The 27,839-nt window shown below is 37.3% G+C and overlaps 2 protein-coding genes across 7 annotated transcripts in view; one reads left to right on the forward strand and one right to left on the reverse strand.

Moving 5' to 3' along the window:
• The window catches only part of tfdp1b (transcription factor Dp-1, b), a 96,265-nt gene extending 82,453 nt beyond the window's left edge, over positions 1-13,812 (forward strand). For all 6 annotated transcript variants that reach the window (XM_039744658.1, XM_039744662.1, XM_039744660.1 and 3 more), the window contains exons 7-12: positions 6,619-6,765; positions 6,925-6,993; positions 7,859-8,010; positions 10,335-10,501; positions 10,671-10,749; positions 12,472-13,812. In XM_039744658.1, coding sequence (XP_039600592.1) covers positions 6,619-6,765; positions 6,925-6,993; positions 7,859-8,010; positions 10,335-10,501; positions 10,671-10,749; positions 12,472-12,616 — 759 coding nt within the window. In that variant the 3' untranslated portion in view covers positions 12,617-13,812. The remainder of the gene's footprint in view (positions 1-6,618; positions 6,766-6,924; positions 6,994-7,858; positions 8,011-10,334; positions 10,502-10,670; positions 10,750-12,471) is intronic.
• A 6,689-nt stretch (positions 13,813-20,501) lies between these two features.
• LOC120524415 (potassium-transporting ATPase subunit beta-like) overlaps positions 20,502-27,839 on the reverse strand; it is a 38,446-nt gene continuing 31,108 nt past the window's right edge. The window contains exons 5-7 of the mRNA XM_039746271.1: positions 22,642-22,704; positions 20,856-20,951; positions 20,502-20,681 (exon numbers count right to left, since the gene is read on the reverse strand). Of these exons, the coding sequence (XP_039602205.1) occupies positions 20,502-20,681; positions 20,856-20,951; positions 22,642-22,704 (339 nt within the window). The remainder of the gene's footprint in view (positions 20,682-20,855; positions 20,952-22,641; positions 22,705-27,839) is intronic.

Consider the following 27,839-nt stretch of genomic DNA (forward strand, 5'->3'; position numbering starts at 1 on the left):
GCCTCACTTGGCCTCAATTAAGGTCAGTGTTCACGACTCCACCATAAGAAGGAGACTGGGCAAAAACGGCCTGCATGGCAGATTTCCAAAACACAAACCACTGTTAAGCAAAAAGAACATTAGGGCTCGTCTCAATTTTGCTAAGAAACATCTCAATGATTGCCAAGACTTTTGGGAAAATACCTTGTGGACTGATGAGACAAAAGTTGAACTTTTTGGAAGGCAAATGTCCCGTTACATCTGGCATAAAAGGAACACAGCATTTCAGAAAAAGAACATGATACCAACAGTAAAATATGGTGGTGGTAGTGTGATGGTCTGGGGTGGTTTTGCTGCTTCAGGACCTGGAAGGCTTGCTGTGATAGATGGAACCATGAATTCTACTGTCTACCAAAAAATCCTGAAGGAGAATGTCCGGCCATCTGTTCGTCAACTCAAGCTGAAGCGATCTTTGGTGCTGCAACAGGACAATGACCCAAAACACACCAGCAAATCCACCTCTGAATGGCTGAAGAAAAACAAAATGAAGACTTTGGAGTGGCCTAGTCAAAGTCCTGACCTGAATCCAATTGAGATTGTGACAAACATGCAAAAGAATAAGAAATCAGGAAAGGGGCAAATAGTTTTTCACACCACTGTACCACTGTGTGTGTATGTATGTATGTATGTATGTATGTATGTATGTATGTATGTATGTATGTATGTATGTACATATGTATGTATGTATGTGTATATATAGATACACGAGCTTCACAGAGGCGAAGTACTGCATTAAAATTTTTATTAAGAAGAAAATTAAACCTTTTTAAACTGAGGGAAAATATGCCAATAATTATGTGTTAAGGATCTTTTTATACCATGTTGTCCGTTCGGCCCTCTAGTTGTAATATGACCAAGCTGTGCGCTGAGCTTACTCTTGAGCATGCAACGTACAGTTGGCCATGTGAACAGTAATCTTGTCTCAAATCTCACAGCTTGGATTGCTGCTGTCATAATCAGTTTGAGTTTCATGGTTTGTTTCAATTACGACAGTATTTGCAGGATTTGTTGTGTTGAAGTGACATTCGGCATCTGGCAAGTGTTGTAAGCATACAACCGGTTTCATCGATAAAATCAAATCCAGCTTTTGAGAGTTTAAACATTCATAAACATCAAAGTGTCAACTACTGAAATCGTCACCTGTCAATCTAAGATGTTTAAGATGCATTGGCGGTTGTCAAAAGGTGTAAAATATTTGGCCGTTTCGGTACACTTGAAAGCGACAACCAAACAATTCAGCGGCAGCCATCAACTCATATGCAGAACCATCGGTGAAGGGCTTAAGCATTTCACTCTTCTAGTGCTCCTGTGTAGTCTAATTATCTCCTGTACCGTCATCAGTCCACATCAGCAGGGAGACGTGAATGTAGAGGCTGGAGCGACGGACGGCCTTATATAGGTAGGCAGCCAACAACGTGGGAGGCGTTGGGATGGGGGAGCTGCGGGCCATGGACATATATATGTACGTAAGTAGGATTCAGTTAGCGTTAGGAACCCATGTACCAAATTTCTTGAAGATGGGCCCATAAGTAACAAAGACCGTTGAAAAGTTCAATATGGCGGCCGACAGTGGCATCATACCACTGAAATAAGTACGTACATTGGTTTCAGTTAGCGCCAGAAAGCCACCTACCAAATTTCGTGAAGATGGGGCCATAAATAAGAAAGTTCAACATGGAGGACGTTGTTGACCGTTACGCTTAGAATTTCGAAATTAAACCTGCTTAACTTTTGTAAGGAAGCTGTAAGGAATGAGCCTGCCAAATTTCAGCCTTCCACCTACACGGGAAGTTGGAGAATTAGTGACGTTTGGAAAATTCAAAATGGCGGCCGACAGTGGCGTCATACCATCGAAATAAGTACGTACATCGGTTTTGGTTAGTGCAGGGTAGCCACCTACCACATTTCGTGATGATGGGGTCAGCCTTCTACCTACATGGGAAGTTGGGAAATTAGTGACGTTGGAAAGTTCAGTATGGTGGCCGACAGTGGCGTCATACCATCGAAATAAGTAAGTACATCGGTTTTGGTTAGTGCACGGAAGCCGCCTACCAAATTTCGTGAAGATGGGGCCATAAATAAGAAAATTCGACATGGCGGACGTTGTCGACCATTATGACCGTTACATGTAGAATTTTGAAATGAAACCTGCTTAACTTTTGTAAGTAAGCTGTAAGGAATAAGCCTGCTAAATTTCAGTCTTCTACCTACACGGGAAGTTGGAGAATTAGTGATGAGGAAAGTGCTATAATGATGTGGAGACATTTAAAAAGGAAGCCTACAAATGTTGCATAGGTCTCCATTTTAATTTGAGTGCACGTGGGTATCTTAGGTGTGTATAGTTGAGTATGGCTCTCTGGTATCCACAAGTGCCTTCAAAATGTGCTGTTATGTTACTGTACGATGATGATTTTTGACACACTTTGTACACTTTTTTTAATGAGATTTACTTTCTTTTAAAAGTATAGATACTGAGAGAAAGCACTTACTTAGTGTTCCATTGTTTAAAGGGTATAATAAAAAATATAGGCTGCTGATTGTGTTATCAGGGTAGTGCAAAATTACAAGTTAAAGCAGGATTACTGGTAGACAATGTTAGGAAACATTACTTTTAAAAGGAATTTATATTCATTATTAACAAACCTAAATATATTTATATAGTTAGAAAATGTAATGAGTAACAAACTGTGTATTACTTCATTTGGATGAAAAACTGCACATTTCAAAGACCAGCATTTGTTATTAAATCCTGAACCCATATATGAACCTTCATGAAACATTTTCTTACTGTGAAGTAAATAGCATCCTTGCCTTCTGTGAAGTAAATAGCATCCTTGCCTTTTTTCCATCTCCACCCCAAACACATGAAGATGTGTGGTATGAACACTGACCATGGCACCACCCAAATGCAATGTTTCAAATTATCTCTAGCAAATAAGCTTCCATGTGAACCCATGATTTTCTTTTTTTTTTTTTTTTGCTATGCCCAAAGTTCTGTTAAAGGATAAATGCAATGTGTTTAATATTGAAGTTGTTTCTTAACATACATGGTACATATGCACTTGCATGAAATTGTGTCCTAAAGTTTAGGGCTGAAACATCTAATTGACAAATATAATTTGGATAAATTTGATTATTAAATTGGTTGCCTGTGATTGTCATTGTTGAATAGTTGGATTGGTGATTTCACACACTTGAAGTTGCGTCATCACCTTCGGCAGCAGTGCATTTCAAAAAACAAAAATGGTTGTAAAATGCAATTCAGAATTGGCATGTCATGGAAGTATGACTGTCAAACATTGAGCACCTGAAAAGGAAACACGTGGGAATGTGAGGAAGACGTGCCTTGAGCACGGTGAGCTAACTTCCCACTGTTTGTTAGGGCATTTTCACACTGAGTGGATCAAAAACTGTTTCCGAGTCTGTCCTTTGCTCTACCCTGCTGAGTTTGTGATTCTTTCCTACTTGGGCACACACTCATCATGTGCATTTTTTATCAACGATAAAGGAATAATGAATAATTTAAAACAGTTTGTAGGTTTTGTGTTACTGGCATTAACTTGGTTTCATTATTATACTTTGCAACTGTGAAACTGACCTTAATGACAACTTTAGGGGTATTGTTGAATTGGTATTTCTGCAGTAGATAACTGTATTATTTAAAATCAGTTTTGAGTATGGGCAATCAGCGGAGTACAAATGAGATGTTTCTAAGTCTGTCGTTAAAGCCGAATTTGTAGTTATATCAAAACATACACGTATGAATCTTATTTAGCATCATTTAGTCAATTATTATTTTGTAGTGTATAGCATATTTTACATTTTTATGCACTCAACACAGTATTAATGGCAATGTGATCAGCTTTAAAATGGCTCATTCCTTGAGCCGGCAAACTGCTGATGCCATGTGATACTTTCATGCAGTGCACATGATGTAAATTTCAGTCCTTTCTTGTGGACCCTTGAGTCAGCAACTACCCTGCTTCCAGAATTGTGTAACCGTGCTGCTCTGTGTGTATCAACTGTGCACATGCTTGAACAGAAAATATCTGCTCATTGAAGAAGCGTTTGTCTGAGGTGTCACTCCTTGCACAGTAATTAGTGCACTAATTCATAGCAAAAAATAGCCCAGACCCAATTTTTAGTCTCTGCACCAAACGTAGTAGTCCTTGCTACTGCACTGGACCCAAGGTATAGAAAACTGACATTGCTGACACCAGAGCAAGTGTTCCACTTGAAAGCTAAAGTACAAACACAGGTACTTGAAGTGAAAAGGAAAGTGGATCACCAACAGCATCAGGAACACAAAATCTGTGCTGCCAGTACCTCTATTAGTAGTACAGCTGCTAAATCTACAACTGCTGTCACTTTACATGACTCACTCCTTAGCTTGGGGAAACTGCAGTGAAGAAGATGACAAGAGACGTAGAAGCTGAAGAAATCTGTGGGCAAGTTTTAAAGAATGAGATCCAGACATACTTTGGAGTGACACAAGCTGCCAAAGAAGAAAATCCATTACATTGATGGAAGATTAATGAGGCTAGGTATCATTCTAGCCAGGCTTGCAAAGACCTACCTCTATATCCCTGCTACCTTGACATTGGAGTGTCTCTTTTCAGCTGCAGGCAGCATAACTTCCAAAAAGAGTGCCAACTTTAGCCAAGAACATTTAGACATGCTTACATTTTTGCATTGCATCTCAAAACTTGAGTAGAACCATTTTACATCCGTGGTGACAACGGTGAAGAAATTAAAGAGAGTTTTGTGGTGTTTTTATATATATATATATATATATATATATATATATATATATATATATATATATATATATATATATATATATATATATATATATATATAAAAGCTACCAATATAACAGTTTCTGCTATAGTTTCATTTTTAACCCACTGCTGGAGCAGTTTAAGTGACATAATTAAGTTGGTTATATTTTAAGGCAAAAAACTAAGTTAGTTGCACTGTTTTTACCGTTTTGTTTTATATTGTAGGTAGAATTATAACTAACTTTCTCTCATGTCATTGGAGAAATTGTTAAAAAACAAAATCAATAAAATTGTGTCGTGAAAGTAGTTTTTTTGTTTGTTTTTTAAGTTTCAATTAATTGAAAAAAATTGACTGATTAATTGGATATCAAAGTAATTGTTAGTTGCAACCCTACTAAAGTTAAACTCCTACAAATTTGAAATATTTGCCCACACTGGAACCTTACATTTTAGGCAATGGAGAATGGAGGAAAAGCTAAAAAAAAAAAAAAAAATAACCCACTATGTTAATTTCTTAAGTCAAGGCAGTTTTTGGGTATTGATCTGCATCTTATGATTACACTAACTTCATAAAATAGCATATATAAGTCATTTTTGAACAAAAATCACCAATATCATAAGATTGGATGCCTGGCTTTCTTTTGAAATTGCAGACAGTAGTTCAGTACTTGTAGTCATCTTGTGCAACAACCTTTCACTACTGTGGGGTGGTTTCCTCTCAAAAGACCAAATCACAGTAAACTTTTCATACCACACGGTTGCTTTTGTTTTATTTCTGTATTTTATGTGAGAACACGCACATGCAAATAAATAAAGTAAGCATTATCCCCCAAGCAAAACAGTACCAGGAATATGCAATAAAATGGGTATTTCCAGATCCCTTTTGTTGTCACAATTGTGTGTCAGAAACACGGAAGATGCAGATCAATACTTGACAGTTGTCTTGGTTTGAAAAATGAACATATTTGATAAGTATTTAAGATTTTTCTCCATACCCTACATTGTAAAGTGCCTGTGCTGGCAAGGTGTTTTTAAAATTTATAGAATGTACTTAACTTTAGAACACAAATTCAGATGGCAAAAACAATTTCGACATGAAAGGTTTCAAACTGACTGTAATGTAGTTGTGATAATAGCAAAAAGTAAAAATATATACCAGAAGCGTATAGAAACAGAAGAGTAACATTGATTATTTAAAACCCGAAGGGCCACAGCAAACTTGACAAATGTAATTAGTAGAATTGGTTTTATGCAGCAGATTGTCCAGACTCATGTTATATGTTGACAACATGCCCTAGATTTTCTTGTCACCAAATTTAAAGTAAGCTATCATTCTTTGAATCTTTTGTCCTGAGTAGTAAATTGAAATATCAACTGGGTAAAGTTTGTTAGGAGTTAACTTAAAAATTACATTCTAAGTATGTTTTAACCTTTTTACAGCAATTTTTATAACGGGTAAATTCATTCCACATAATTCTATGGTCATTTTTCTGTCAAAGAACACTAGCATTTATGTTTTTTTGAGTCTGTGCTTTTCTCATAACTGACTTTTCATTTGATTTGCTTTCTAATATCAATCCATCATTTGTAAACAGGTAGGTTTTCAGGGATCAGATTGTTGGTGTTTGCATTAACTTTTCAAAAAAAGCCTTTCTATCAAATATGTAAATTCTGAAAGGTCTCCTTCCATAAGGAAAGCTGTTTTAATTGTTAGATGCTTTTAAAACTATAAAAAAATAGTAATACTATATTGAAATTAAACTTGAAGGTGTTTTTTTTTTTTCCCTCATCCTTTTAGCATGTATATGATCAGAAAAACATAAGACGTAGAGTCTATGATGCCTTAAATGTGCTCATGGCCATGAACATTATTTCAAAAGAGAAGAAAGAAATTAAATGGATTGGACTTCCTACCAACTCAGCTCAGGAATGTCAAAATTTAGAGGTATGGGAAGCTTGCTGTAATCCCTGAAACCTGCTGTTTAACCTTAGTAAGAAATAGCTTTAGTACACTGTTTATTAAGCTAACAGCATTCTATAACTCAACTGTGTACTAACCTATTTGGTTTTGTATCTCTCTATGTGTAAAAATCATGATTTTAAGGTGGAGAGGCAGAGAAGGCTAGAGAGAATAAAACAGAAGCAATCACAGCTACAGGAATTAATTTTACAGGTAAAGCTTGTATGGTTTTAAGTGTTTTGGGTGACAAGAGTTATGTAAACATTGTGCATTACATCCACTATTTTTGGGTTTGCTTGTATTTATCCAATACATTTTCCTTGTATTATAGAAATACTGGTAATCTAGGAAGAATGTGCGAGTGTTAGACCTTAATATCAACTATGTATTGCCTCTTCTTACTTGGGAGCCTAAAGATATTCAGGTTAATTGGTGACTTGTTCCTCATATGTTACTGCAAGTATGCCCAGACAGAGTTGTTCCCCCTAAATCTGTATAATGCCTTTTATATAGGATTCATTTGCTTTTGAAACAAAAGCCTCAAGTTTTCATAATGGTTAATAGCATCTTCTTGCCAGTACTATAATTTATTTTAATAACAATAATCCTAATTATTAATTTAATGGGTGGTCCAACATTTCAGGGGTACCATAAAATAGCTGAACATGGTTGCAGTCTCAAGTTACCCCGCATCTGTTTGATAGTTTGTGTTTGTACTTAGTGAAATTATTACCACTGTTCCCCTTACAAGTTTGTGCCAGAATGACACCTTTACAAATGTCAACTGCCTTTTATAACCAATAATTGCTACTCTTTCTTTCTGTTATATTGGTTAAAATATATTTGATAATTTAAAAAAAAAAATGAAAGGAGAAACTTTACTGAACAGTAATTTGATATGAAATATTTGAATATTTTACTTGCAATCATTAAGCTTTTTTTTCTCCTCCTCTTGTGGTATTTTTGACAAAACTGCAGTAAGTTGTTCTGCAAATAAAAAGATAAATTAAAAGTGTGTGCATGGTCTCCAGTCACAATACAAATACTGTAGTAACACTGTCTTCTAATCGTCTTTCAGCAAATTGCCTTTAAAAATCTTGTACAGAGAAATCGACAAGTAGAACAACAGAATAATCGTCCTCCACCTTCAAATTCTGTGATTCATTTGCCCTTTATTATAGTGAATACCAGCAAGAAGACAGTCATTGACTGCAGCATCTCAAATGACAAGTACGTTGAAAAGTATTGACTTGGGTATACATTTTGCAGTAGATGCTTAGAGGATTTTTTTTTTTAGTTTTCTGTTTGTGTTGAAGCAGTGAGCCATTCATTTTCAGACGAATTTTGAGATTTTTAAAGATTCCAAACTTTTGAAGTTCAGTAACAGATACCCGTACACAGATATACCGAGTAAAGATGTAGCATTGAAATTCAAATTCATCTACTCATATGCTACACAGTATTGGGCAAAAAAGTTTAAGCAGAGTCAAACTACTTTTATTTCAGTCTTCTTTTAACTCTCAGGATGCACTCAACACTTTTTTGTTTAAGTTGTTGCCAAAGTAAATGCACTATCCACAAGCAATTATTATTTATTATGGTTAAGTCCTATCTATTTCATGATTTTCATGCTCCTCAAAATATTAATGTTCCTTACTTTGTAAACTGCCACAGGGTAGCAACAAACAATTACAACAGTTTAAAATGTATTCCTGGCCATATTGATCTTGGGGAGATTAAAATTACTGAAATGCTTAATCAATAAATTACAAATAATTGAATAGTTATTAAAATGTAGGTTTGTGTGAATGTTTTCTTTACCTCCCTCCAGTGTGTTTTCTGTCAGTGAACATTGTGTTTGTGCCATGATGTTATAAGCTGCAAAACGTTTTGTGCAAAGCACAATCATTTGTAGGCTCTAGCATCCTTTATATTGGAAACTATTCAGTTAACATTTGAATGTAATGTATAGGTATTTGTCTGCAAAATGTTTTAAAATGATCTGTCATGGTAAGTTAAGTGTAAGTGAACATGTTGGCATATAGAAGCACATCTAACCTGATTGTGCATTGCAGTCGTAAAGGAAAAAAAAATTCATTGAAATAATGCCACACAAGGGAGTTTTTTTATCTCTGTCTTCAGTTATGCTGGCAGTAACACAATTTTGAGTTGAATTCACATATCATACTTAATAGATGTGATCAAAAAATACAGTGAATTTTTCAATTAAAAAAATGTATTACCAAAGACCCATTGCCATTAATCCCCCTCAAAGTACTCCCCCTCACTTCTAACACACTCATCCCATCATTCTTGCCACTTCCTGAAGCCATTCTGGAAGTCCTCTTTAGTGGACCTCAAGAGTGTCTTTAGTTACGCTGTTGTGGCAGCCTCAATGTCATGCGTGCCAGTGAAGATCTAATATCAAGATGATGGTGATTGTGTTTTTTGCCCTTGATCAAATTGTGTGAGCCGAGTTTGTACCCAGAAACACAACAGTAAACTCTGAATATAAGGGCTTATGAGAGTGTTTAAGAAACGATGTGCATAGAAAACGACCTGAGAAATGGACAAACAGTTTCATCCTCCATCATGATAACATCCGTGTTACGCACAGCTTCTGGCATGACAATTTCTGTCAAATAAAATTATTACAGTGTGTCCTCATCGGCCTTATTCATTGGATCTGGCATAGTGCAACTTGTGGCTCTTCCCCAAAGTCAAAATGACCATGAAAGGTAAACGTTTTGAATCCATTCAGGATTGAAGGCAGCCATGTAAGGGCAAGAACGATGGGATAATTGTGTTCGAAGTAAGGGGGAGTATTTTGAGGGGGATTAATGGCAATGTGTCTTTTACTGTAATTTTTTTTAATTTAACAATCACCTTATTTTTTGATCACGCCTCATAATGAGTACAGTTGCCGGTTCATGTTACCTTAAAATGTCAGATCACACCATTTGGAATTGTTACTTTTATGCCCAGTTTCAAAGTTCTAAGTATTATAAGCTTTTCACATTTCAACAGGCAGAGTTAACAGCATCTCTGGTTACACAAATGTTTTTGAGACATGGGGAGTTCCACCACAGTCTTGATCTGCCTTTCCATTCTGTTGTGGTGTGACACATACAAGATGCCTGACAAATACCTCTCGTTTGTTTGCATAGCCCAAACAGCCACTCTTCTCCTTTCCTTGTTGTGTCACCACTATAAATAAAGACAAAAGCAAAATATTTTTCTGATTACTGGAGAGTTTAATTATAGTACGTTAATGATTTGTATACATTATAATTAGAGAGGCATCAATGGGCTACAAGTTGTTTAAGTGACAGTATAGAAGATCTGCAGGTGGAAATGAAAAGTTAAGTATAGGTGGCTCAGCATCTTAGTTGACAACTGCTTTGTTTGGACAGTAAAGTAGGTGTTTCATTATGTAAGGGTTTTTTTTTTTTTTCTTGAATGTATGTTTGTGATGAATTTATGAAAACACTGTCATAGAAAACATACCTTTTGCATTCTGTTTAATATCTGAGGTTTTGTTCTTTGCTTGATAGATTCGAGTATTTATTTAATTTTGACAACACATTTGAAATTCACGATGACATTGAGGTTTTGAAACGAATGGGGATGGCTTGTGGTTTAGAGTCTGGAAAGTGTTCTCCTGAAGACCTGAAAATTGCAAGAAGTTTAGTGCCTAAATCATTGGAACCATATGTAACAGGTAACTATCCTACTTGTGCACAAAACATTCAGAATAATTTCTGCCCTTTTTTGTTTAGTTTTTTGTTTGTTTTTGGATATTTCACTTAAATTGGCTAGAGTGTATTTTCTAAATTTTTTTTGCAAAGTGCAATGAAATAACTTGAATGTTCTTTGTATGTATGTTGTAGAAATGGCTCAGGGATCAATCAATAATGTATATATCTATGGTGGAGCATCTTCAAATGGTGGACGCTATAATACTGGCAGGTAGGCATTTTGTCGTGGTCTGGATAGTTTATTTGAAAGGTCTTTACACTTAATTGCTCTGAAATGTGCAACTGGGTAGTATTTGAACCTTTGTATTCATCAATTTCACATGTTGTGCTGATTTATTGATAAGATGCATGTTTGGTACACTTGAGGTTTCAATTTACCTTGTCCTGAACTTCAAATATGTTAGTATGGCCTCAAAATGCATATTTTTGTTTTATTGGTAACTAGTCACAGTAACTGTTGAAGATAGAGCAAGCAATAGCAACTATTTTTTAGTTACCTATATGTACCTTTAGTTCCTTTCCTCTATGTGTGTGAAAGTTTCTTCTGCAGCGCTCCCTCTCGTAAGCTTTTTCCCATTTCTCACCTCCTGTCCAGTTTTATTCTTGCTGTCTTTGACGCGGACTCTTTCAGCAGACTTCATATGCCCTTACTCATCCTTGGGTGTGTCTCACTTTTTTCGTATCGCCAAAGCCAAACTGACCACTAAGTTCTTTTTTTTTTTTGGGTTTTTTTTGGGTATGTGTTGTATTAAAGATAATACATTTGGGTAGTGTGAGCTGCCTTAAGTTGTATTTGATTAGACTGACATGTTTTAACTTTTTATATAGTATACTTATTTATAAAATTCTTGTTTAGTAGGTAAGTAAAATATCCTTGTAAGCACTTATTGTCTTGTTAAGTTTCACACAAACCATGTTTCTATGACTGTAATCCAGCATATACTTCACGTTGTTTTTTTCTTTTCTGATGAATGAAGTAAAGTTCAGTCACAGAATAACTTCTTACCATGAATATTCAAACATGCCACTGAAACCTTCTGCACTGGTTTCTTAAAATGAGTAAATTACATCAATCTTTTTTAAATTTTCAGTAAAGGAAAAATCACCTTTATTAACCTTATCTTGGTTAATTCCTCAAATTTTCAATCACTTAAGATGTTATTTATGTTTGCATAATTATGTGTTAGTTTTCATAACTGGTCTGCTTGAGTTGAGCTCTTCAGCTGCTGCATAGCTTGGCTTCCTGACAACTGATACAATATTTGACTGGTGTGTAGACATATCTGGTTTGGATTTGTTTTGGTTTTTTTTTAAATGGGGTGATTCATGGTTTCTCCTTCCATTGCCCTGTCCTAGTTTGTTTGGACAGGGGAGTGCAACTGGTAGTGACACACTCCTCTCACTTAGCACACCTAAATTCCACACTTGGTTTACAAAGTCCAGCCTGGCTGTTAGTCACTTGTATCAAGTCCTGCTTGATTTTCTGTCGCCTGTAGACAATCTGACACTTTTTAGAAAGTGGCTCCTTTATTTCAACAGAAATTCATCTGTATAATCCTCACTGTGACTGTAACAGAAGTTTTCTTTCTTTTGAGTGATATTGGTGTGTATGAATGTATTCATGAGCTTCTGTAAAAAGCCAAATTCCCCACTTGAGACAAAGTTCTAGTTCACTAGCTATCAAATTTGTTTTCCTGAACTTTGTGGGGGAAAAAAATCCAATGTTTATTTTGTGGGCGAGTTTTACTACTCTCAATCTGTAAAATGTGCCTGAAATTACATGGCTGTTTTTTTCCTCAAATATCATGCATCTATTCCATATTATGTCATTCTGTTAGTTTGCCATAATGAGTGCACAGTAATAGCAAATATTCTAAGAAATACTTTTAAGGTTTCATGCAAAATTTTAATTTTCTCTCAATTGTGTTTGTAGCGACAACGGCGCAGATGGTACTTTGGCATCCAGTTCAAATGGATCACATTATAGTGGATCTAGAGTTGAGACACCAGTTTCTTACATGGAGGAGGATGACGACGATGACGATGATGATTATGATGAGAATGATGATGAAGATTAACATTCAGTGGCCTTGATTTAGGCTTGCTTGCAGGAAACACGTTTTATTCTGAATGCATTCTCTCTAGATCACGCCCTGTTTGTGCAGGTTGGGCCAAGACTCGTACTAATCAGTTAGCAAAGAGAAGGAAGCTGATTTAGCATTTGTTCATGTTAGTGTGGATATGTGAGTTTTTTCTTATTTTTGAGAAGAGTGTAAAATGTAAAATCTTATGAGCTCTCTATATTTTTCTTCCTTCAATATGGAAACAAAATAAGGTATTCCTTTGAAAATCAAGGAAACATATTACAGTCTTGGTATAAAATAGTGATCTTGAAAATAAACAAATATTATTGACAAAGAGGCAAAAATGAACTGGTGACATTATGGTAATGTCGAATGAAACCAAAAGATGATAGCTGATCTGCCTACTTTCTGAAATAATTTAATAAACTGTTAATTTTGTTACTTTTTTAATCCCCTTTTTTATTTTACTCTAAAGAAAACCAATGATGTGTATGGACTGATTTTTGATAAGTACATATTTGTACAGTTGAAAACAGCAGGTTTTTCTGTTTTATCTTGTGTGAGTGGTTTTTATATAAAGTTTACTGCCATTGTCTAGGCAGCTATGTTTGGCAATTTGTGGAAAGGTTAAAATGATTAGGATTGTAGAAGGTGCCTGATTTCTCACAGGCAGTAAACATTGGAAATGAATTTTATTGTGTTTACATACCTACAGAACTCTCCTTTTAAAATAAAATGAACTGAACATAAGTATCTTTCTGTAATCTAATATAATTTGAAATATGAAATTAAATATAGAGAATGTTTTAACAGTTTTGTAATTTAGATTTGTCAATACTTTTTATAATACTGTTTCAGAGCAAGTAGTTTTTATATATTAAAAGAATGAAAATATTGCTTTCAGCGGTAATCTACATAAGAACTGCAGCCCCATTAGCTGTACTCACTTGTGTGTGTGTGTGTGTGTGTGTGTGCGTGTGAAAGTGGTTGTGTATATATGTGTGCATGTGTGGGATTGTGTGCATAAAATATCTGTGTGTATGTATGTATGAATGTATATAAACTGTGTGTGTGTGGGGGCCAAACAGTAAAGTTTTTCTGTAATCAAGAGTATGAAGGGACATATCTCAACTGTTAACTTGGCACTGTTAGTTTTCTTAATAAACAGCGCATGGGCATTTTTCACAAGGTGCTGTTGTCTCATCTCAGACTAATTTATTGTGTTTTAGGAATAATTGGCTGCTTTATCTCCAGGAAAAATTGTTCCAGTCATTTTTATGCATTTGTGCTGAGAAGAAAATGTTCCTGAATGCCATTGTGGTCAATTTTGTTAGTTATCAACTGATAAATTTTATTGTAACACCTCTTCTCATATCTTTCAATAACCTATTACCTATCAATGCCTAGTTTTTCTTCATCAATAATATATCAACAAGAATAGAGCTGGACTAAATCAGTTTATCATAAAGTGCTCTTGATTATCTCCAGTGTACTTGTTGGCCGTCTTTTACGTTAAGAATTTAAGTTCTGTGATCATCAGCAAACGCAGTAATGCAGGGAGTATTTTCTCATTTCTCTTTATCTTGAAGAGGTATCAATTTCTGGATCCAGCAGTTACAGAACAAATGAGTTTTTCAAATGTCCCCACTCAAAGTATATTGTGTTTAAAATTACAAACTATAAAATTAGTTGCATGTAAGATTCACAATTTTGAAGACAAGCCATGGTGTATTTTTAGTTTCAAGCATCTAGTGCAGGTGACCTCATCCTTTTCCAGCACTTCAGTCCTTGTCCACTTGTCTGCTTTTTTTTAAATAATCCCGTTTAACTGAACATGTGGTTTTGTAAGATGTTGAGATTCATTACACCACACCATTAAAACTTGATGTTAATACAAGCTCTGTTCTTAGCTTTTGGATGTTTATTGGCTTTTGAGGAAAATGCCCAACTGCTTCATATTTAAGTGTATCCCTGTTCTTTAGAGAGCATAGAGTAATCAAATCCTTATTTTAGTTTTGTTGATAAATGTGACATACCCCAGCAAATTTATGCAAAGTTTTACTTTGGAATCATTCTGTGTAAAATCAACCTAAGTGTAGTTTGTTTTGTGCAAACAATTGTTCCATTGTTTGATTTTATTTTTTTTTTCTTTTACCCTTGGCATGTGTCCCTTTTAGATGAACATGACAAGATGATATTCAGTCTTGTTTGGCTTACAAATACAGGTCTGCTGCAAAATTTCCTTCCACTGTTGGCGACCTCAAACAAAAAGGCTGCTGATGTCCTTATGTGAGTGGGGATTTGATGGATAGATAGATAGATAGATAGATACTTTAATAATCCCAAGGTGGAAATTCACATACTCCAGCAGCAGCATATTGATACTGATTTCTAAGGAATTTTAATTTTATTATTTCCAGTATTTTTGGGGAAATGGATATAGTAGGTTACTACAGTATGTTTTTGTCACAGTGTGCTTATAATATGGTAAAAGCAGGTGTCTGATTTGTTTTCTTCCTTAATTGCAGTGGCAATACATTGCTTCTTCATTCCTCCAGACTGCTAGTGTCAGCCGTACTGTAATGACTCCAGTGTAAACTGGCTTGTCCAAGTTTAAGGTGACTGTTTGAGACCAATCCAGTCATTTTTTTTTTAATGATGATGTATCTACAATCTGTTTTACTTTAACAAAATTTTGACGTGATTTAGGGCACTTCTTGCATTTCAGGGCTCCTGTAACCTCATGCAAAGTGGTTTACAAGAATTGTGTGCAGAAGAAATGTGTGCTGAAGTCGCATACCTGTACAACTACGATGTTCATGTCCTGTTTGGGAAGATTTCTTGTGGAAACAAATTAGAACATTAAAACAATCTAGACAAGGGAACAGGCCATTCAGCTCAACAATGTTCACCAGTTCTGTCCACTTAATTCTTCTAAAAACACATCAAGTCTAGCTGTGAAAGGCCCTAAAGTCTTACTGTCTACCACACTACTTGGTAGCTCATATGCTCTGTGTAAAGAAAGTGCTCCGTGTAAAAAGTGCTTTGTGTAAAGGAATACTTCATTGTGTGAAATTTACCCTTAAGTACTCAATTAATCGTGTTTACATACACACACAGAAAGGCGTAATTACAAAAATTGTATTTTCAGATTCGGGAAGGTCTAAAACATCAAGATTCATGAAAATCTGGAAATAGTATTTTTGGGTGATTACAGTACTTTCCCTACGAGAAAGTAAATTGGACTCGGTGAGGTCTAAAACATTGAGATTCATCAAAATCTCTAGGCTGACTTTTTGGACAATTACAATATTTTCCCTGTACTTTGGTTTCTGCACTTTTTACTTGTATACAGTTATCCATTTTAAAAACAAAAAAGGTGAAACTGTGAGTGTAGTGTTTCAGGTATGTGAGCCAACACTTACATTGCACCATAAGTACAAACTTCTCGCCCAATCTCCAACAGTCCTTTTTTTCTCGTTGTGATGCATCATGTACCTTGGGCAAAACTTAAACACAGCCTCTATTAACTGTCTCACTCATGACTCCGCCAATTTTATTTCGGGTAACTGACAACATAAAGGAGACATCTCCGCAATTAAGGGTTACAATGAAAGTAGGTGGCATCATGATACAATGAGCATCAACTCATACTCAAGATCCTGTAATTTCCTTCACACTGTCATGGTTCAGTGTGGGTCAGAGGTTGGTGTTTGAAATCTTGGTACTTTATTGCATTTTGCTAGTTAAGTAGGCAATTTGATTTTGTCTTCTGCCCACAGTAGTGGAAGGAAGTGTGAACAGTTGGAATTTTTTTGGGAATGTCCTGAATGGTGGAGAGAGGGTGTCCACCTTAATATTAATGGTAACAGCATTAGTTGACTGTTCAGAAGAATATCTTCAAATGACCGACAACATCTGATCTTGTATGAAATGTTAGTGTGAAATGGAAGTGGTATTCCTTAGAGTCAGAGGCTTCTTGTATTCGAAGTCACTGTGTAGAAACATCTGCCGGATTTACTTTTGCCACTCATCCAATTTCAAATAGTTTTATTCAATGTCTGCCATGGTTGATAATTAAACCACGGACAGATGAAGTGAATGACATTGATTATCTGTTTGCAATGGCACCTGTCAAGGGGTGAGATATATTAAGGAGCAAGTTAACTGTCACTTCTTGAAGGTTCTGCATTGGAAGCAGAAAAAAAAGGGGGCAACTGTTAAGGATCTGAGCAACTTTGACATGGGCCGAATGGTGATGGCTAAATGATTGGGGCAGAGCATCTCCAAAATGGCAAGTTGTGTGAAACGTTTCAGGTACACAGTGGTTAGTACTTACCAAAAGTGATTAAAGGGTAATGGGTGTCTAATTGTCATCGATGAGTGTGCGGGGCAAAGAGTAGCCCATTTGGTCTTATAGCACAAACTGCAGAAAAAAACTTGAACGCCGGCCATGAGAGAAAGGTGTCAGAGCACACAGTGCATCACAGATTGCTGCATAAGGGTCTACGTAGCCACAGACCAATATTTGTCCTGTCCACTGCCAAAAGTACTTATGAGCAATGGAAGGTGGTGGCCTGGACTGATGAATGAGGTTTTCTTTTAGATCATGTGAATGGCTGTGTGTGTTCATCATTTACCTGGTGAAGAGGTAGCAGCAGGATCCACTGTGGGAAGAAGGCAAGGTGGTGGCTGCAGCATAATGCTTTGTGCCATGTTCTGATGGGATACTTTGGGTGCTAACATTTGTGTGGATGTTACTTTGACTTGTACCACCTACTCATAATTGTTGCATACTACACGCAGTGGTATTCCTTCGAGTCAGCGGCCTCTTTCAGCAGGGTCAAGCAGGCTGTCGCACTGCAAAAAATATTCAGGAATACTGTGATGAATGTAAAAAAGAGTTCAAGGTGCTGAAATTCCCAAGTCCAATCAAGCAGCTGTAGGATGTGCTGGAAAAACAAGTACAATCCATGGAGGCCCAACTCGCAGGACTTGGAAAGGATCTGCTAACGTCTTGGTGCCAGATACCACAGGGCATCTTCAGAGGTCTTGTGGAGTCCAGGCCTCTACAAGTCATGAGGGGGACTTGCAGTATGCAATACAAGTCAGGTGATTTTAATGATCTGGCCAATTGGTGTATATAATTATATGTGTAACTTATTACACATTATGATTCACTCCTTCACTTCAAAGCATTGAATGTGTCCATTAATGTGAGTTCAGTGTTGGGCTGCAACTGATGCTTTTAGTTCTAATCGTAATAGTTCATTATTGTTGTCAATAATTGGAGCTTTACCAAATGGAACATTTGTGCAAAAGTGCAAGCAGTTTCATTACAAAGTGTATGTTATATTCCTTGCACAGTGCTCTTCTTTTAGCAGGCTGGCGACTTCAACATCTGCAATAAGATGCTGCGGATGTTCTATCAGACTGTTGTGGCGAGTACCCTCTTCTACACGGTGGTGTGCTGGGGAGGCAGCATAAAGAAGAGGGATGTTTCACACCTGGACAAACTGGTGAGGAAGGCAGGCTCTATTGTAGGCACGGAGCTGGACAGTTTAACATTTTTGGCGGAGCAACGGGTGCTGAGTAAGCTCCTGTCAATCATGGAGAATCCACTGAACAGTATCATCTCCAGACAGAGGAGCAGCTTCAGGAACAGACTGCTGTCACCATCCTGCTTCACTGACAGACTGAGGAGATCGTTCCTCCCCAACACTATGCGACTCTTCAATTCCACCCGGGGGGTTAAACATTAACATTGTACAAAATTATTGTCTGTTTTACCTGCATTTTTTATCACTTTTTAATTTAATATTGTTCTTTATCAGTATGCTGCTGCTGGAGTATGTGAATTTCCCCTTGGGATTAATAAAATATCTGTCGTCTTCACAACAACAGTACAAATACACTCTAGAATTACACTTGCCCAAGAGTGCAGAGGAATAAGATTTGTTAGTAAATGTGAAGTCCATCTTAACACGTTTTAAGGCTCAACCTGTTTATAAGCATCAATCAAAGTTGCTCAGATTATGCAGTTTTATTTTATCTACTAGATGAACTGAACATTGTTCACTTCAAGCCTCCTTTTTCTATACAGGAGGGCAGTTGATGAACTGAACATTGTTCACTTCAAGCCTCCTTTTTCTATACAGGAGGGCAGTACCAACCATCAATATTATTATTGTCTTCAAAAGAATTTTGGCATATTAATGATGACTGAGGTTCTACAAGAAGAAACAGAAGGAAGTGATCTGTGCCCTCACCACCCAATCAAAGCACCATGCTGTCCTTGCATTGATGGACTGAAGGCCAGAGCTCCACATGACCGTCCTCATCAAGTTCTTCCATGTGAAGCCTGAAAACCATGAGGACTGATTGAGGTCATTTATGTTAGGTAGAACACCTAAAGGGGACTGGGTGGTCTCATGGCCTTGGAACCCCTGCAGATTTTGTTTTTCTCCGGCATCTGGAGTTTGTTTTTGTTTTTTCTGTCCTCCCCGGCCATTGGACCTTACTTTTATTCTATGTTAATTAGTATTGCCTAATTTTATTTTTTATATTTTGTATTTTTTTCTCTTTTTTCATCCTGTAAAGCACTTTGAGCTACATCATTTATTTGAAAACATGCTATATAAATAAATGTTGTTGTTGCTGCAAGTGCTGCTGTGACAGAGCCAGAGATGTCTCCGTTACCTTTTCAGCTGCCTTCCATGTCATGAGGTTTTTCCCATACTGAGTGAGCTCTTTTATTTTTATGTTATTTTTTTTAAAGTTTTGCAAGATGGATGTTTTTACCAAATGTGAAGTTGAAATGACACCACATTTTTGAGTTCCTTGCTCTTTCCCAGTCTATATCTCAAAATGTGATTAACTTTACTGTTGCTCAGTAAGGTGATGTACTGTATGTTATACATAACAAGACAACTGTTTGATAACAATTTTCCTCATCAGTTATTATCAATAACAGAGATTAATTGTTGGCAGCATTGAAATTAAGCTTTTTAAACTAGCAACAAAATTTTAAGCTCAAAGCCCAATATCTGTTTTCGAAGAGTTGTAGTTGCTGTATTATTTTATATCCAGTGATTCTCTTAGAATGTAAAGGACAATGGCGTTAAATGCAGTTCTGAGCGATCTTGTTCTTCATGTTGTCACGTATTTCTGTTCTGAAGTTGGTGGAGACTTGTAGGATGACAATGGTAATGAGTGGTTAAGGAACAATTTAAAGGAACATGACAAAGTTGTAAACAACATACCACAGTTGTCGTAACCATTGGATCTAAACTCAATTATTCATTTATAGGTTGATTCTGAAGGGGAATCTGTGGCTGCACTTTTCTATCACCATAATCCCACAGACAAATAATAAGAGTTTGTAATGAAAGAACAGTGCTGTTTCATTTTCATTTAGTTCCAAACACTTTCAAAATGCATGCTATGCATATCATACTGCTATTGTTGTTTGGCCAGTTTGTATTTATTTTATCAGGCACCAGCACACGTATTGCAGAAACTACATAAACCAGTGAGGGCAGGTATGATGACATGACAGTACTATTTATGCTATAGTCTATCTACAGGAAATACAATTTGTAGGACCACCAATTTTATTTCTTGTACCACTGATGAGCCCACACACACTGTATACTGCAATCTTGTTACGAAACAAAAGAAAATTCATGCCGACCCTCACAGAGTCGTACCTAATATTACATGCAAGTTTTATGCTACACATATAGTAAAGGATTGTTCAGAAATACAGAGACTGCCACATGGGCCCTCAGAGTTTCAGTCTATTGTCATCATGGTTGCTATGTTTTGAGTCCTTGCTACTCTTTTCTTCTGAATGTTTTGCTTTTGAACATGCAGATTTTCACTTGTTCACAGCAGTACCATTTTTAATCTCGATCTCGAATTCTACCTTCCCCTCATACGGGTCATGAATGTTGTCAGCACTGATTTTATCTGCTACCACTCTGCACTCAATCTTGAGCAATTTATTTTTCTCAAGGCTGTTGAATTTCACCGCCACGAGTGGGTTCATGTATGAGGGCTGTAGGAATAAAAGAAAAACATTAAACATCAAGTTCAATATGACATATAAAGGAAGCTCTAATTAAGAGATTTGCACCTGCTGTGACCCTCCATGGACCACCTAAAATAATCTGACCTTTCCCTCAATGAGAGAGTTTAGTAGCTTGGAAAAAGAAAAATGTTTCAAACTTACCTGGGCTATTTTTCCATAGTAAGGGAAGTAATGCAAATCAAAAGTGCCATTTGGAGGAAAGTATTCAATATTATGCAGATTTTTAGGATCTCCTCTCTGTTTAAAAAAAAATAAATAAATATAACAGCCCATAGCAGCCTATAGATGACAGTGTTCAAATAATAAATGCAAGGCATCATCATTTAACAAAATGTCATGGTCAGGGATCTGCACTGGAAATTGGAAGGTTGCCGGTTCGAATCCCATAAATGCCAAAAGGGACTCTGCTCTGTTGGGCCCTTGAGCAAGGCCCTTAACCTACAACTGCTGAGCGCTTTGAGTAGTGAGAAAAGCGCTATATAAATGCAAAGAATTATAGTGTTGAAATTCTGAAATGCGTTTTATTATAGACACCAAATTTTTCTGGGTGTTCTCATGCCCCAGCCACACATTTAATAAATGAGGAAAATTCAGCAATCATCTCTGGGTACAACACATACCTGTAACAGAAGGTTTACACATGTGTGTGTATATATATATATATATATATATGTGTGTGTGTGTGTGTGTTATGGCCAAAACCCGAAGTTCAACCAGTTCCCGAATTGGCCGGCCATTTCTCATTTTGGCCGAGAGGTGTGGCCAAAGTCCGAATTACTAGAAATGACCAGCATATATGCTACTTTTGCCGACCATTTCACGAAGTGGCAAGAACTCCCTGGCCAAAATTCGATGTGCTGATGCAAGACTGTCCGTGGGTCTTGTACAGAAAGCGGACACCACTTAAGACAGCCATCCTCTTGCCCAAACACTAATTTTATGGTCAATAAAATAGGTCCCTGATGTTAAGTCACTATTTTAGGCCTAAAAAGATAACAGAAATGTGAAACATATTTGTATACCTAATCTTAATTATTGTGAAACAACCAAGTGGCGTCCACTTTCTAAACAAGAGCTGCCAAGGCTACACTCAATGCAATTACAATACTAAACGTGCAACAAATCGCTGCTCATGCCTTTTTTCTTCCGACTTTGGCTGATCGCCCCATGCTATTTCGCAAACTGGCTGGCCAAATCCTGAAATCAAGGAAAAGATCGGACATTGGCTGGTCAATTTACAGCGAAATTGGCCATTTCCCGATTTGGTCAGACACTTCCCGCTTTGGCCGATTTCGGGTTTTGGCCGTAACATATATACTAGGGGGCTTGCTTCGCTCGCCAACTCCCCCGGCCTGCACTATGCGCCAACCACTTCGTGTGTTCGCATCCGCATTGTGAAAAGGGCTGAACGCACCTCCGAAACCCCTTTTAAATGGTAATACAATGGGAAACAATTAGTTTTTTTTTACCTCCTCTTTGCTCAATCAGCAGCTGGCTTGCTGCTGCTGCGGTGGCGCGTGATCTGCATCTCACACGGCACTTCGAACATTTAAAAGCCTGTACAGCAGCTGTTCTACTCTTTGTCTTTTATTTCTGGCCCCAGGCGTAGTTAAATCTCTTGGCACTCTTGGTTAAGTCTCGTCTCGTGGGACTTAAGTTCTTGATATATATAGAGTAGATAGATATTATTTAAAGTAATTTTAGATTTCAATGAGATTTCTATCAACCATTTTTGGAATGGGTATTAATTATGCATCTCTGATGGGCTAGGCTGCTGGATGGTATACCAGTATGTATCAAGACAAGAAAAATTGTCATCTAAAGATTTGTCAGACAGGTCTTACCATAATTCCCAAAACAGTTTCTTCAATGTCTGTTGCAGTTGCAGGCACACACTGCTCAAATAATATCATATGGTCTTACTTACCAACATAGAGCAGTTGACGTAAGGTGGGGGTGATCCTGTACTACTTGGAAAAAATTTTATAATCTGTAACAAAAGAAGAAAAAGTTTAGTTTCACTGTGACAGCCATCTTTGGACATGTAAATGCTAAAGACCACCATCTTTTAGTCACCACATAGTATTGGACTGAACTTTCTGACTCTCCTTACCTTATACTGTATATTTGTGAAATCTGCTACACCCTACATCAGGGGTCTCAAACTCCTGGCCCATGGGCCATTTCTGTCCTTCCCACCGGACCGTATATGACGTCAACAAAATAATGCAATCTGGCCCACGAACAGTAAATTTATTTAACTATTTTTGCATACTTTCTTTGTATACTCATTTAAATCCAAACTAATTTAAAAATAATTTTCAATTTTAAAAAAATTTAAACTAACATAAATCTTTCAGTTCTGTCATTTGGTAAAAATGTACAGTTTTTGATAAAAGTTCATTTGTTTTGGAATTCATTTCCTTGGTTGTCAATAGTACTAGGGTGTTGTACTGTGTTAGCCATTATAAATGTAGAGACAATTCACCAAAGGGTAGTTTCTTAAAGACTGTATGTTAAAAGTTGGTGAAATATTGTGTCCAGAAAAGACGGGCTTGTTCAAAAATATCTCTTTATCAGCAAACATATTGGCAGAGCGAATAGGCGACTTATCAAATGACATTTACTGCATACTGCATACTCAGTGGCACTTGACGAAATCACAGACAAAACTGACACTGCTCAACTTGTGATTTTCATTAGGGGTGTTAATTCCCTCCTTGATGCGACTAAAGAATTGGTAAGTTTATGTCCGATGCACGGCCGTACCACAGGCAATGATATATATCAGCTTCTGTGTGACACCATTAAGCGTGCTGGTTTGCCATGGAACAAACTGGTAGGCATCACCACAGATGACAGGCAAACAAAATTGACTGGTAGTGATGGTTCAAAAAAAATAAGTAGATGAAAAAGCTGATCAAGCAGTAGTTTTACACTGCATTATTCATCAGCAAGCACTGTGCAGCAAATGCTTAAAATCTGAACATGTCATGTCTGTTGTTCTGAGATGTATTAATTATATCAGGGCAAGGAGTTTACAGCATCGCCAGTTCAGAGCCTTTTCAGGAGAAATTAAGTCAACTTATGGTGATGTACTTTACTTTACTGAGGTGCGCTGGCTCAACAGGGGAAATATCCTGAAGAGATTTTTTTTATGTTGAGAACAGAGGTGAAAAATGTCATTGCAGATGACAGAATGGATGTTCCTCAGCTGAAAGATCCTCAATAGGCCATGGACTTTGCTTTCTTAGGTGGAAATTACACAGGAGCTGAACATACAGCGGAACCTCGGTTCACGACTATAATTCATTCCAAAACTCTGGTCGTAACCCGTAATAGTAAACTATATGTAAAAACATTGAATAACAATGAGAAAACCTTGAACAGAAAAAAACTGACACTGCAAGAGTTTGCGCTGTAGAGCTACGAATCTCTCGCTAAAAACACTTTTTTTAATGAGTTCTACGCACAGGGAAAAAAATGAACATTTGAAAAATCCGTAATTTAATAAACCACCAAGAAAAGTAACATTGCAACAATTCACGCTACAAACCGATCGTTGTAAACAGAAATGAAGTGGAGGTTAAAATCCAATAGAAAAATGTCTTCATTAAATACAACAAGGTTAAAATAATGCTCGGATCTGACTCTTTAAAAACAAGCCCAGTGCATTCTTTAACTGCCTTCTCAGCCTTATGCGTCCATCCCACTCGCTCTCTCTCTCGTGTGTGTGTGTGTGTGTCTCCCTCGTGAGTGTGTCTCTCTCTCTCGTGTGTGTGTGTGTCTCCCTCGTGAGTGTGTGTCTCTCTCTCTCTCTCGCGTGTGTGTGTGTGTGTGTGTGTCTCCCTCGTGAGTGTGTGTCTCTCTCTCTCTCTCTCGCGCGTGCGTGTGTGTGTGTGTCTCCCTCGTGAGTGTGTCTCCCTCGTGAGTGTGTCTCTCTCTCTCGTGTGTGTGTGTGTGTCTGTCTCTCTCTCTCTCTCTCTCTCTCTAAACAGGGAATGCACAGGGAGAGACTGGATTCATTAATCCCAAGGGGAAATTCACATTACAACATTCTGGCAGTGTTCATTGATAGATAGATAGATAGATAGATAGATAGATACTTTATTAATCCCAAGGGGAAATTCACATAATCCAGCAGCAGTATACTGATACAAAGAAACAATATTAAATTAAATAGTAATAAAAATGAAAAAAATTAAAATAAAATTAATGTTAGCATTTACTCCCCCGGGTGGAATTGAAGAGTCGCATAGTGTGGGGGAGGAACGATCTCCTCAGTCTGTCAGTGGAGCAGGACAGTGACAAAAGTCTGTCACTGAAGCTACTCCTCTGCCTGGAAATGACACTGTTCAGTGGATGCATTGATGGATCATTCTCATATAAAATCCTGTCTAGAGATGGTTAGTCACTCATGCTGGTCACTGCTGCTATGACACGATATCTTCCCCCTCCTGTGTCCAAATTGGATTAAGTGGACTTGAGAATGAGATGAGATGCAATGACACAGTACAGTATCACACACATCTGTCCATCCACTAACATTCCATACCTAAGTTTTCCATCAATGGGCTGTGGTAAACCAGTCTTTAACAAAGTCTAAAGTAATAATTGTACACATACCCACTGTCATTTTTATAGAACCAATGTATTGATATTAAGTAATGTAACAAACACTCATATATGATATACTATATTCTTTTCTAGTTGGTGCTTATAAATAATTATATGTGAAATAATATAGCTGCTGTGGTGGGTTGGCACCCTGCCCGGGATTTGTTCCTGCCTTCTGCCCTGTGTTAGCTGGGATTGGCTCCAGCAGACCCCGTGACCCTGTGTTAGGATATAGTGGGTTGGAAAATGACTAACTGACTGATATATCTGTTTCTCTATACAGTGGAACCTCAGTTCACAAATGTCTCTGAACACGTGCAAATCGGGTTACGACCAAAAAGTTCACCAAACTTTTGCATCTGTTCATGACCACACACTCAGCTGATGAACAAGCCGTTTTCCCTTCCGGTTCATACGCGCTGATGATTTCTGCACGTGTTCAGTCTCTCCCTGTACTGTACATTGTTCTCGGTGCATCCTGCAGAGGGACTCTCCCTCAAAACTGTAACCTCCTCTCAACCCAGCTTCCTCCTGTGGTATAGCGGGTCCACAGCTTCTGTCAAAAAGGCCAGTTTTAATAAATAATCACCGCACTCGTGGCTTAGCAAGGGGGCGTGGTGGTGTGTGGCCAAAGCGGTTCCTGAGGAGTTTGTGATGTGGGCATTTCTCACCTAAGTGCACAGGTGAGAAGCGGTCCGCATCCTTAACTGTTCCCAGGAGCTGCTGATTGCCACGACTACCACGTCCTCTTCATAAATAGAAGCGCGAGTCGGCTAAAGGGAATAAGAAGAGAACAGAAGGCAGGAAGCAGAGGAGAAAGCCGGTGCGAGAGAGAGAGAGTGCGCGTGAGCGAGCAAGCCCGCGCACGAGAGAGACCGCGAGAGAGAAGCTGCTGAGCAGGGAGCCTGGGTGTTTGTCTCAGTGTTATTCAATGTTTTTACGTTTAGTTTACTATTATACTGTGCATTCTATGGTATAATTAACTATTTTTGTGCTTAAAAATCTTTAAAGAAAATATATTTACATACAGTTCGTACGGTCTGGAACGGATTACTTGTATTTACATACAATCCTATGCGGAAAATTACTTTGGTTCATAACCAAATAGGGTTACGACCAGAGTTTTGGAACAAATTATGGTTGTGACCCGAGGTTCCACTGTATGTGAATAAATCTATGCAAACTTTATCTTAATTTTTCTCTATATGTCATTTTAATTTTCTATTTAAATAGGTTAACATATTCAGATATGTTGGCAGGCGGCAAATTGAAGCACCACCCCACCCCAAGTGGCACGAACTCGAGCTACGCCACTGAAACTGATGCCAAAAGTCTTGTACACTACAGGTGTCTGAGAAATCGGGTTAATGCAAAATAATTTCTCTGTGAGTAACCTAGTTATTTGACCATTTAAACTCAACCAGGTTACACGTAAGGATTTCCTAGTCCAGCGGTTCTCTAACTTTAGTATTTGGAACCCCTTTTTCTACCTGGAATAATTCTGCGTCCCCTGCATAATATAAGATAGATGAGAATAACCCATGATACAACTAACAAAGGTATGGTAGGCCTACTGGTGCGGTGTCGCGGTATCCTATCATTTTACTTTCATAACATTTGCATGTGTTCAGCTAACTTCGATGAAATCTTTGCCATTTAGTTTTTTAAAGTGCTTTAATAACAATGCCTTGTGTGGTTTTGGTAGTAATTCTAATTCCAAAAACAATGAATAAATTATTTATTCTTATTTAATTACTTTTTTATGTAAAGAAATGATTAAATATGTTTTAATATTTAAAAATCTGGTAAACGAGGACACTGATGAAGTCAATCTGCGCAAGACGAATGTGTTTTCGTCCGACAAATATTATCCCGCTGTTAGTTGTATCATGAAAATAACCCAATACGCAGTAAATTATTCAACTCAATTTGGCAATATTGGCTGCACTGCCAATGTGGTGCAGTCGCGCCACAGTATCACCTGATCTTCTGTTACCCGAATGTTCGCGTCAGATACCGATACGCCTCGAAATTTCTCGATTGAAAACACGCGACTATAAAAGCAGCAGCAGCGCCGCTCGTCATAGAAACAAACTTCAAATAAAAAAGGAGCTCCGAGTGTCTCTCTCGAATATCAAACCAAACCTGGACAGGCTGTGTACTTTAAAGCAGACACATATTAGTCATTAGATCTATGCCTTAGAAATGTTTTATTTTAATTTTAGTTATAATGCATTCGTTGTGATTATATGCTTGCAAATTTAAATTTGAAATAATGTAAAAAATTAATTTTGATGTCTTGTTCATTTTTTTGACGCGGCCACCCCCTCTGTACAACTTCAGCAGCAGTTTGAGAACCGTTGTTCTAGTCTGAGCCTATTTTTGCATACATATCTAGCAGCCATGGACAGAAAATGGTTTAAGTGTCCACAAGATAAATTTCCTGAGTCAAATACTCGGCGGATCACATTATTCCTTCATCCGGTTGAAATAATCGTTCTCAATATT

Source organism: Polypterus senegalus, chromosome 2 (genome assembly GCF_016835505.1).
Source record: "Polypterus senegalus isolate Bchr_013 chromosome 2, ASM1683550v1, whole genome shotgun sequence".
NCBI classification, from domain to species: domain Eukaryota; kingdom Metazoa; phylum Chordata; class Cladistia; order Polypteriformes; family Polypteridae; genus Polypterus; species Polypterus senegalus.